General features: G+C 38.9%; 1 protein-coding gene across 1 annotated transcript in view; it reads right to left on the bottom strand.

Annotated features, from left to right (window-relative positions):
- The window catches only part of LOC132434760 (uncharacterized), a 105,608-nt gene that overhangs the window by 34,535 nt on the left and 58,196 nt on the right, over positions 1 to 12,877 (bottom strand). The window contains exon 4 of the mRNA XM_060026343.1: positions 5,792 to 5,918. Coding sequence (XP_059882326.1) covers positions 5,792 to 5,918 — 127 coding nt within the window. The remainder of the gene's footprint in view (positions 1 to 5,791; positions 5,919 to 12,877) is intronic.

The following is a 12,877-nucleotide window of genomic DNA, read 5'->3' as shown; positions in this document are numbered from 1 at the left end:
GGCGCAGCTTTGATCCTAGTGTTGGGAGAACTAATATCCTGCATGCCGCACAGCGCAGCCAAAAAACAAGAGAGAGAGGGAGAGAGAGAGAGACTCGCAGACTTAGGAAAGAAACTTATGGCTACCCAACGGGAGAGGTCGGGGGAAGGGATAAATTAGGATGTTGGGGAAAACCTATATACACCAATGTATATAAAATAGATAATCAATAGAAACTACTGTATAACACAGGGAAGTCTACTCAACACTCTCTAATAACCTATATGGAAAAAGAATCCGAAGGTGAATAGACATATGAATATATATAACTGAACAAGATTCTGTACACCTACAAGCACAATACTGTAAATCAACTCTACTCTAATCAAAAGGAAAAATTAACAAAAAACAAGAAGTAATGAGACACAGGATTTGGGGTGTTTGTTCCGGCACAGTGCACACTAATGTACAACCCAGGAACCCGACTTCCACATGGCAGTGCTTACCCGAGTAACCAGAGTGGAGCATGAATAAGTCCTACCACCTGTGGCCATTTCCACAACAGCAACTTTAAAACATGTGCTTGTGGGCACTTAATATTAGCAAGGACTGCTAGGGTGTAAATGACACCTGCCCTCAAAAACATGTCCTGTGGTAGGTATTAAAAAAAATTCAAAATGGTAAGACTTTCAAAAAGCCAACTTCAACGGTAACTTTTTCTCACACTTTAAAAAAAAAACATGAAAAGATGCTCAACATCTCAAATTATTTGAGACATGCAAATCAAAACTATGAGGTATCACCTATCTCCAGTCAGAATAGCCATCATCAAAAAGTCTACAAACAATAAATACCGGAGCGGGTGTGGAGAAAAGGGAACCCTCCTATGCTGTTGGTGGGATGTAAAATGCTAAGAGCACCACAGAGAACAATACGGAGATGCTTGCAAAAAGCAAAAACAGAATTCTGCCACTCGCAACAATGTGGATGGGCCTGGAATATTTATACCTAGTGAAGTAAGTTAGAGAAAGACAAATACTCTATGTTTTCACTTCTATGTGGAATCTAAAAAATGCAGAAATAGACTCACAGAGAACAAATTAGTGGTTACCGGTGGGGCGAGTGAAGGGGGGAGGGAGAGACAGTAGTTTGTTTCTCTTAATCCAGTACCCCTATGTATAAAATAAACAAACAAGGATATATCATACAACACAGGGAAATACAGCCATTATTTTGTAATAACTTTAACTGTGATCTATAAAAATATTAAATCCATATGTTGTTCCCCTGAGACTAATGTAACATTGTAAATCAACTATACTTCAATTTAAATAATCCATAGGGTGGCTGAGTGGATTTTTAAAAGTACAATTATATACTGTGTACAAAATATTTATGTTAACTTTAAATCCATATATAGGATAAAATTGGATGATTGGAAAAAAGATATTCCATGCAAATGATACTTGCCTGACTAGTCTATTATCAGGCAAAAAAGACTTTAGGACAAACCTCTCAAAGAAAAGAAGGTCATCATAAATGATAAAGGGATTAATTCATCAATCAATTATGACAATTATAAATATGTATGTATCCAGCATTGGAGCCTCTAAACATATAAAGAAAATATTAACACATATGAAGCTGAAAATGTGCAGAAATTAAATAATGGTAAGAAACGTCAATACCCAACTTTCAACACTGTATAGCTCATCCGGACAGAATATTAATCAGGAAACACTGAACATGAACACACGCTTGATATCAAGTGAAACTAACAGACATACGTAGTACATTCCACTCAACAGCAGCAAATTTCCATTCTTCTTAAGGACACAGAACACTTCCTGCGATAGGTCAAATATTAAGCCGCGAAACTAGTCTTCAAAAATCCAAGAAGACTGAAATCATATCAAGTATCATTTCCAACCACAATGGTACGAAACTGAAATTCAACATTAAGAAGAATAAATGAACATTCAAGAACCCTTAGAAATTGCACAAGCTCCTCAACAGCCAATGAATACAAGAATAAATCAAAAGGGAAATTTAAAAATCTTAAACAAAATTGGAAACACAAAGTACCTACATTTACGGAATACAGGAAAAACAATGCAATTCAAAGTTATGTTTACAGTAATAAATGCATATATTTTAAATTTTTTTCTTGAGAGGGGATCACGATGATAGAGTAGGAAGATACTGAGCTCCCCTCCCGCCACGGACACACCCAAATTACAACTTACACGGAAATTATCTCTGAGAATGACCTGAAGACTAGCAGAGAACATTTTCCACAACTAAGGATACGAAGAAGGAGAAACCACAAGGCAGGTAGGAGGACTGGACATACAGTCTAGCTGGAACCCACACCTCGAGCACAGTGACCCACAGCTGGAAGACATCACAATTGCATAGGTCCTCCCCACAGAGGGAAGGGTCTGAGCCCTGCATCGGGCTGCTCAGCCCAGGGTTCCTGCACTGGAAGAAAAGAACACAGCAGGTCTGGCTCTGAAAACCTGCAGGGCTTACTTTCAGGAAAGCTGGAGGCTAAAGAAAACTGAGACCTTGCTCTCATAGGGCACCCACAGATCTCACACGTCTCAGTCCCCGTGCAGAGCCAGTAGTGTGAAAGACACCTGGGTCAGACCCACTTGCTAATCTCGGAGAGCTTCTTGGAAAGGCAAGAGACAGCTGGGACTCCCGCGAGGAACTGAGACATTGGCAAGCAACATTTTAGAGTCTTCCCTGGAACTGATTAGAATCAGGGGCCTGCCCCGTTTACCACCATGTCCATAGCACTCCTGCACCACAAGGCCTCTCAACCAGACACACTGGGGGCCTACCCTGTCCGCCTGTGCACCTGGAGCCCCACACAGCCACCCATAACGGAGGGCTGCCTTGGCCATCAGCACACCCACGGCAATCACATACCGCAGGGGCTCACAGCCATTTAGGCCAGCTAACACCGCCTACCAGCTTGTCTACAGCAGTTGGCCCTGCCGGAAGAGAAAGGTGTGTGCAGCCCACACAGGGGACGCCCCTGGAGCATGTGGCTCTGCTGGCCAGAGGACAATGTGCTGCTGGGCCCTATCAGTCATCTCCTATATAAGGCCACTTCTCCGAGACCCAGGAATGTAACAACCTGAACCTAAAGAAGAGAAATGTGCAGAGAATTAGGAAACGTGAGGAAATAGAGGAATATGTTACAAATGAAGTAACAAGATACAACGTCAGAAAAAGAGCTAGATGAAACAGACATAAGGATCCTATCTGAAAAAAAAAGTGCTCAAGGTAATTATTATAAAGAATCTCACCCAAGTCAGGAGAAGAATAGATGGACATAGTGAGAATTTCAACAAAAAGTAATAAAATATCAAAAAGAACCAGACAGCTGAAAAATAAAATAACTGAGATTAAAACACACACACACACACACACACACACTCACACAAACTAGAGGGAAGCAACATTAGATTATATGATACAGAAGAAAAGATCAGGACTTCCCTGGTGGGGCAGTGGTTAGGAATCCGCCTGCCAGTGCAGGGGACACAGGTTCGAGCCCTGGTCCAGGAAGACCCCACACTCCACAGAGCAACTAAGCCCACATGCCACAACTACTGAGCCTTCACTCTACAGCCCACAAGCCACAACTACTGAGCCCACGAGCCACAACTACTGAAGCCCACACACCTAGAGCCCGTGCTCTGCAACAAGAGAAGCCACTGCAGTGAGAAGCCCATGCACCACAACGAAAAGTAGCCCCTGCTCGCCACAACTGGAGAAATCCCGTGCACAGCAACGAAGACCCAATGCAGCCAAAAATAAATAAATAAATATTTATTTTTTTAAAAAAGAAGAACAGATCAGTGAAATGGAAAACAGAGTAGTGAAAATCAACCAAGATGTACAGCAAGAAGATAAAAGAATTAAGACTATAGGCAAAGAGACCTCTGAGACAACATCAAGAATATTCACATGAGCATTGTAAGGGTCTCAGAAAGAGGAGAAGAGAGAAAGGGGCAGAGAACTTATTAGAAGATATAATAACTGATAACTTTCCTAACCTGGGGAAGGAAAAAGACATCCAGGTCCAGGAAACACAGAGTTCCAAACAAGATGAAGACAAACAGGTCCACACCAAGACAGATTATAGTTTAAGCGTCAAAAAAATTAAAGATAAAGAGGGATCATAGAAGCAGTGAGACACAAACATCTAGTTATGTGCAAGGTAGTCCCATAAGACTATCAGCTGACTTTTCAGCAGACTTTGCAGACCAGGAAGGAATGACAGAATATATTCAATGGGCTAAAAGGAAAAAACCTACAACAAGAATACTCTACCAGCAAGATTACAATTCAGAATTGAAGGAGAGATCAGGAGTTTCCTAGACTAGGAAAGCTGAAAGAGTTCATCACTACTAAAGCAGCCTTATAAGCAATGTTGAAGCAATTTACTTAAGCTTAAAAGAAGTCTCACTAATTATTGATAGTAACAAGAAAACACACAAAAGTAAAAATCTCGCTGGAAAAAGCATACACTAAGGGTAGTAGATCAAATGCTTATTAAGCTTCTGTAAAGAATAAAAGACAAAAGTAGTATTTTTTTAAAAAGAGAGGGCCCAAATAAATCAGAGATGAAAGAGATGAAGTTACAACAGACACCACAGAAGTACAAAGTGTCATAAGAGATTACTACAAACAATTACACACCAACGAATTGGACAACCTAGAAGTGGATAAATTCCTAAAAACATAAATCTTCCAAGATTGAGTTAGTGATAAATAAAAAAATCTAAACACATCAATTACTAGAAATGAAACAATTAGTAATCAAAAACCTCCCAATAAAGAAAAGTCCAGGACCAGGTGGCTTCACTAACAAATTCTACCAAACATTTAAAGGAAAGTTAACATCTATCTTTCTCAAACTATCCCCAAAAATTGAAGAAGGAATGCTTTCAAACTTACTCTCTGAGACCAGCATCGCCCATATATGAAAACCAGATAAACACAGTACCAAAAAAGGTAAATTAAAGGCCCATATCCCTGATGAACATAGATGCAAAAATCCTCAACAAAATATTACTAAACTGAATTCAACAATACATCAAAAGAACCATACCCCATGATCAAATGGGATTATCTCAGCAATGCAGGAAGGATTCCGTATATGCAAATCAAATAAGTAACACACCAGATTAGCAGAACAAAGGATAAAACATATAATCATATTCATACCTCCAGCAAAAGCATTTGGCAAATTCAACAAAATTCAACATTTGAATTATGATAAAAACTCGTGAGACTTCCCTGGTGGCGCAGTGGCTAAGAAGCCATCTGCCAATGCAGGGGACACGGGTTCAATCCCTGGTCTGGGAAGATCCCACATGCCACCGAGCAACTAAGCCCATGCACCACAACTACTGAGCCTGCGTTCTAGAGCCCACGAGCCACAACTACTGAGCCCGTGTGCCACAACTACTGAAGCCCAAACTCCCTACAGCCCATGCACCACAACTACTGAGCCCACATGCCCCAACTACTGAAGCCTGCATGCTCTAGGGCCTGCAGGCTGCAATTACTGAGCCCGCATGCTGCAGCTACTGAAGCCCACATGCCTAGAGTCCATGCTCCACAACGAGCAGCCACCGCAATGAGAAGCCTATGCGCCGCAACGAAGAGTAGCCCCCACTCGCCGCAACTAGAGAAAGCCCAAGCGCAGCAACAAAGACCCAACACAGCCAAAAATAAATTTCAAAAATTAAGAAAAAAAACTCTCAACAAAGTGAATATAGAGGCAACATACCTTTTTATAATAAAGGAAAGGGACTTCCCTGGCAGCCCAGTGGTTAGAAATTCGCAATTCCACTGCAGGGGGTGCTGGTCCAATCCGTGGTCCAGGAACTAGGATCCCGCATGTTGCGTGGTATGGCCTAAAAAAAAAAATTAATAAATAAATACATACATACATACATACATAAAATAAAGCGTATAAATGACAAAAGCAGACCTAACATCATACTTAACAGTGAAAAGCTGAAAGCATTTCCTCTAAGAACAGGAACAAGACAAGGATGCCCAGTCTCACCACTTTTATTCAACACAGTATTAGTAGTTCTAGCCACAGCAAAAAAACAACAATAAAACTACAAAACAGGATCTAATTTGTAAAGGAGTAAAACTGTCACTGTTTGCAGATGACATGATAATATGTAGAGAAAACCCTAAAGACCTCACCAACAAATTATTAGCATAAATAAACTCAGTAAATTTGAAGTATACATATTTTTTTCTTTTTTTCATTAATTTTTATTGGAGTATAGCTGCTTTATAATGTTGTGTTAGTTTCTGCTGTACAGCAAAGTGAATCAGCTCTACGTATACATATATCCCCTCTTTTTTGGATTTCCTTCCCACTTAAGTCACCACAGAGCACCAAATAGAGTTCCCTGTGCTATACAGTAGGTTCTCATTAGTTATGTATTTTATACATAGTATCACTAGTGTATATATGTCAATCCCAATCTCCCAGTTCTTTCCACGCCCCCTTCCTCCCTTGGTGTCCATGTTTGTTCTCCACGTCTGTGTCTCTATTTCTGTTTTGCAAATAAGATCAATTATAACATTTTTCTAGATTCCACATATATATGTCAATATACGATATTTGTTTTTTTCTTTCTGACTTAACTTCACTCTGTATGACATTCTCTAGGTCCATCCATGTCTCTACAAATGACCCAATTTCATTCCTTTTTATGGCTGACGAATATTCTATTGTATATATGTACCACATCTTCTTTATCCATTCATCCGTCGATAGACACTTAGGTTGGTTCCATGTCCTGGCTATTGTGAATAGTGCTGCAATGAACACTGGGGTGCATGTGTCTTTTTGAATTATGGTTTTCTCTGCGTATATGCCCAGTAGTGGGATTGCTGTGTCATATGGCAGTTCTATTTTTAGTTTTTTAAGGAACATCCATACTGTTCTCCATAGTAACTGTATCAATTTACATTCCCACCAACAATGCAGGAGGATTCCCTTTTCTCCACACCCTCTCCAGCATTTATTGTTTCTAGATTTTTTTATGATGGCCATTCTGATGGGTGAGAGGTGATACCTCATTGTAGTTTTGATTTGCATTTGTCTAATAATTAGTGATGTTGAGCATCTTTTCATGTGTTTGTTGCCCATCTGTATGTCTTCTTTGGAGAAATATCTATTTAGGTCTTCTGCCCATTTTTTTATTGGGTTGTTTTTTTGATATTGAGCTGCATGAGCTGTTTGTATATTTTGGGGATTAATCCTTTGTCAGTTGCTTCATTTGCAAATATTTTCTCCCATTCTGAGGATTATCCTTTCATCTTGTTTATGGTTTCCTCTGCTGTGCAAAAGCTTTTAAGTTTAATGAGGTCCCATTTGTTAATTTTATTTTCATTGAAGTATACAAAATTAATATACAGAAATCTGTTATTTTTCTCTGCACTAATAAACTAACAGAGAAGTTAAGAAAAAAATTTATGATTGTACCAAAAATAATAAAATACCTAGGAATAAATTTAACCACAGAGTTATATCCTGAAAAGTATAAGACACCAATGAAGGAAACTGAAGATGACACAAATAAATGAAAAGATACCCCATGCTCCTGGATCAGAGGAATCAATCTTTTTAAAATAACCATATTACTCAAAGCAATCTACAGATTTAAAGAAATCCCTATCAAAATACCCATGGTATTGTTCACAAACAGAAGAAATAATCCCAAAATAAACACAGAACCACAAAATACCCACATTGCAAATGCAATCCTGAGAAAAAAGACCAAAGCTGGAGGTAGCATGCTCCCTGACTACAAAGCTACAACAATCACAAAAACAGACACACAGATCAATGGAATAGAAGAGAGACCCCAGAAAAAAACCCACACACTTATGATGAATAAATCTACTACAAAGGAGGCAAGAATATACAATGGAGAAAAGACAGTCTCTTCAATAAGTGGTGCTGGGAATACTGGACAGCTACATGTAAAATAATTAATTTAGAACATTTCCTCACACCAGACAGAAATATAAATTCAAAATATATTAAGGAGGGGCTTCACTGGTGGTGTAGTGGATAAGAATCCACCTGCCAATGCAGGGGACACGGGCTCAATCCCTGCTCCAGGAAAATCCCACATGCCACGGAGCAGCTAAGCCCGTGTGCCACAACTACTGAGCCTGTGCTCTACAGCCCGCGAGCCACAACTACTGAAGCCCACATGCCTAGAGCCCATGCCCTGCAATGAGAAGCCACCTCAATGAGAAGCCCGCACACCGCAACGAAGAGTAGCCCCTGCTCGCCACAACTAGACAAAGCCCACGCACAGCAACGAAGATCCAACGCAGCCAAAAATAAATAAATAAATAATTTAAAAAATGTATTAAGGACCTAAATGTAATACACCAAACCATAAAACTTCTAGGAGAGAACACAGGCAGAACACTCTTTAACATAAATTGTAGCAATATTATTTTTGGATCTGGACTCTAAGGCAAAAGAAATAAAAGCAAAAATAAACTAATGGGCACTAAATGAACTTAAGAGCTTTTGCACATCAATGAAAACCATCAACAAAATCAAAAGTCAAAGTGCAAAATGGAAGAAAATATTTGTAAATGATATGACTGATGAAAGGTTAATATCCAAAATATATAAATGGTTCATACAATTCAATATCACTCACACAAAAAAAGAACACCACAATCAATAACGGTGATAAGACATGAATAGACATCTTTCCAAAGAAGACATACAGATGGCTAAAAGGCAGATGAAAAGATGCTCAACATCACTAATTATTAGAGAAGTTCAATTCAAAACAACCATGAGAGATCAACCTCACACCTGTCAAAGGAGCTCTCATCAAAATGTCTACAAATACCAAATTTGGGGGAGGATATGGAGAAAAGTGAACCCTTCTACACTGTGGGTAGGATTGTAAATTGTTGCAGGCACTATGGAATATAGGATGGAGGTTTCTCAAAAAACTAAAAATACAACTACCATATGATCTGTCAATAACTCTCCTGGGTACCTATCCAGGAAAAAAAATGAAAACACTAATTCAAAAAGATACATCAACCCCAATGTTCATAGCAGCACTGCTGACAATGGCCAAGATATGAAAGCAAACCAAATGTGCATGAACAGACAAATGGATAAAGAAGATATGGTACATATGTACAGTGGAATATCACACAGCCATAAAAAGTATGAAATTCTGCCATCTGCAGCAATGTGGATGGACCGCGAGAATATTATGCTTAATGAAGTAAGTCAGAGAAAGACACTGTGTGACATCATTTATATGTGGAATCTAACAATAATACAAATGAATGTACATGCAAAACAGAAACAGACTCACAGATCTATAAACAAACTAGTGGTTACCAGTGGGACAGGTAAGGGGGGAGGGGCAAATTAGGGGTATAGGATTAAGAGGTACAAACTACTATGTATGAAATAGATAAGCAACAAAGATATATTGTAGAGGACAGGGAATTATAGCCATTATCCTGTAAAAAAGTTTTAATCAAGTGTAAACTGTAAAATATCCTGGATCACTATACACCTGAAGCTGATATACTGTAAATAAACTATAATTTTAATAAATAAATAAAATAAGGGCTTCGCTGGTGGCGCACTGGTTGAGAGTCCGCCAGCCGATGCAGGGGACACGGGTTCATGCCGCGGTCTGGGAAGATCCGACGTGCCGCGGAGCAGCTGCGCCCGTGAGCCATGGCCACTGAGCCTGTGCGTCCGGAGCCTGTGCTCCGCAACGGGAGAGGCCACAACAGTGAGAGGCCCGCGTACCGCAAAAATAAAATAAAATAAAAATAAAAACAATTGGGTAGAGGATCTGAATACTCTTTTTGAGGAAATAAAACAGATAAAAGGCACATGGAAACATGCTCAACATCACTAATCATCAGGGAAATGCAAATCAAAACCACAAAATGATATCACCTTACAGTTGTCAGAATGGCCATCCTAAAAATGACAACAATTAAGAGGTGCTGCTGAGGATGTGGAGAAAAGAGCGCTCACCTGCACCGCTGCTAAGGATGTAAATCGGCGCTGCCACTATTGAAAACATTACGGAGGGCTCTGAAAACATAAAAAAATAAAACTACCATACGACTTAGCAATTCCAATTTTGGTTATTTATCCAAAGAAAACAAAACAAAGCAAAAAACTAATTTAAAGAGATATACGCATCCCTATGCTCATTGCAACATAACTTACAATAGCCAATAATATGATAGCAACCTAAATGTTCAATGATAGAAAAATGGATAAAAAAGTGATATTGATATATATATATACATATGTACGCACATATACATATGAATATACACATAACACACATACACAGATATACATACATATACATATAAATACATACACACACATAGACACATAGATACTGATACATACACTCATATACACATAGATACATATATGTGTGTAGATATGGGTATACAAATATACATATATAGTTATATATTACTCAGCAATAAAAAGATGAAATCTTTCCATTTGTGACAACATGGATGGACTTAGAGAGTATTATGCTAAGTGAAGTAAGTCACATAGAGAAAGACAAATACCACATGATCTCGCTTATACGTGTAACCTAAAAACAAAACAAACACAACAAAACCAGGCTTACAGACACAGTGAACAAACTGGTGGCCGCAAAAGGGGAGGTGAGTGGGTCTCGGACAAGACAGGTAAAGGGGTATAAGAAGTACAAAATTCCAGTTATATGATAAAAATTGACAAGAATTTAATATACAGCAAAAAGAATATGGTTCATGATATTGCAGTAACTGTGGATGGGTACAGACTGTTACTAGACTCATAAAGATGATCGTTTTGTAATATACTTAAATGCTGAATCACTATGTTGTACGTCTGAAACTAACATAATAGTGTACGTCAAATATTCTTCAATTAAAAAAGAAAAGAAAGGAAGAAAAAGAGTGCATGCCCTGACAGCACTTCACCTGAGCCGTTTCTCGGGAGTGTGCGTGTAATGCACGGCCTTGAGGAATGAGGTGATGTCTCTCCCTCAGACAAACAGGAAGCTTGCTAACCTCTCATTTTAAAAGCAGTGGAGTCCTCAAACTCAGCGCTCCTCAGTGTAACATAACCGAGTACATGCATAGCACCCAACTGGACCCCTCTGTGTCATCGCAGGGGCAACTGGGGTGTGGGGGAGGAGAACCAACTGGACCCCTCTGTGTCATCGCAGGGGCAACTGGGGTGTGGGGGAGGGGAACCAACTGGACCCCTCTGTGTCATCACAGGGGCAACTGGGGTGTGGGGGAGGGGAACCAACTGGACCCCTCTGTGTCATCACAGGGGCAACTGGGGTGTGGGGGAGGGGAACCAACTGGACCCCTCTGTGTCATCGCCTGGGCAACTGGGGTGTGGGGGAGGAGAACCAACTGGACCCCTCTGTGTCATCGCAGGGGCAACTGGGGTGTGGGGGAGGGGAACCAATACAGTATTACGTTCATGTTTGCTGTGCCATAAGTAATAAAATCTTTTGTCTCTGAAAAAAACTCAATCAAAGAACCTAACTTTACAACTAAAGGAACTAGAAAAAGAACAAACTAAGCCCAATGTTGGCAGAATGAAGTAAATAATAAGGATTAGAGCAGTTATAAAACTAACAGAAGGACCTACTTTATAGCATAGGAAATTACTCAATATTCTGTAGTGATCTATATGGGAAAAGAATCTAAAAAAGAGTGGCTATATGTATAACTGATTCACTTTACACCTGAAACTAACAGAACATTGTAAATCAACTATACTACAATAAAAATAAAGTAATAGAGACTACAAAAATAGTAGAAAAATAAATTATATTGAGTTTTTTTGGAAAAGATAAACAAAACTGACAAACTGTTAGCTAGAACTAAGAAAAAGAGAATGAATGAATGAATAATAAATAAAACAAACACATACATATAAAGGCATTACAATGATGCTACAGAAATACAAAGGACAATCAGAGACTACTATTAACAATCATATGCAAACTTGTTTTACCTAGAAAAAAAATGGAAAAACTCCTAGAAATGTACAACCTACCAAGAAACAGAACACCTGAACAGACCAGTAATGAGTAAAGAGAATGAAACAGTATTGAGAAACCTCTCAATAAATAAAATCCCAGGACCAGATGGTTTTACTGGTGAATTATACCAAATATTTAAAGAGAAATGAAAGCCAAGACTTCTTAAATACTTCCAAAAGTTTAAAGAGGAGGGAACACTTTCAACCCATCTTACGAGGCATTACCCCAGACAAGGGTAATGTCAAAACCAGACAAGGGCATGATGAGAAAAATACAGATCAATATTCCTGAGTGACATAGATGAAATATACTCAAAATACTGGCAAACTAAATTCAACAGCACATTAAAGGGATCATTCACCATGATTAAGTGGGACTTATGCCAGGATGCAACGATGGCTTAATGTATGCAAATCAATAAATGTGATACATTACATTAAGAGAATAAAGGGGAAATATGACCTTATTAATAGATACAGAAAATTATTTGACAAAATCCAACTTCCTTTCATGATAAAGACTGTCAAGAAATTAGATATAGAAGGAATATACTTCAACACATTAAAAGTCATATGACAAGCCTAAAGGTAACAGTATATTGAATTACAAATCCTGAAAGCATTTCTTCTGAGTTTCAGCCAAGACAATGTTACCTGTTCTTGACTCTTCTATTCAACATAGTACTGGAATTCCTAACCAGAGTAAGTAGGCAAGAAATGAAATCCAAATCATAAAGGTAAACCTAAATTTTC

Source organism: Delphinus delphis, chromosome 12 (genome assembly GCF_949987515.2).
Source record: "Delphinus delphis chromosome 12, mDelDel1.2, whole genome shotgun sequence".
Taxonomy (NCBI): domain Eukaryota; kingdom Metazoa; phylum Chordata; class Mammalia; order Artiodactyla; family Delphinidae; genus Delphinus; species Delphinus delphis.
The sequence above is the reverse complement of the archived record's forward strand: the minus strand, read 5'-3'. Positions and strand labels throughout refer to the sequence as shown.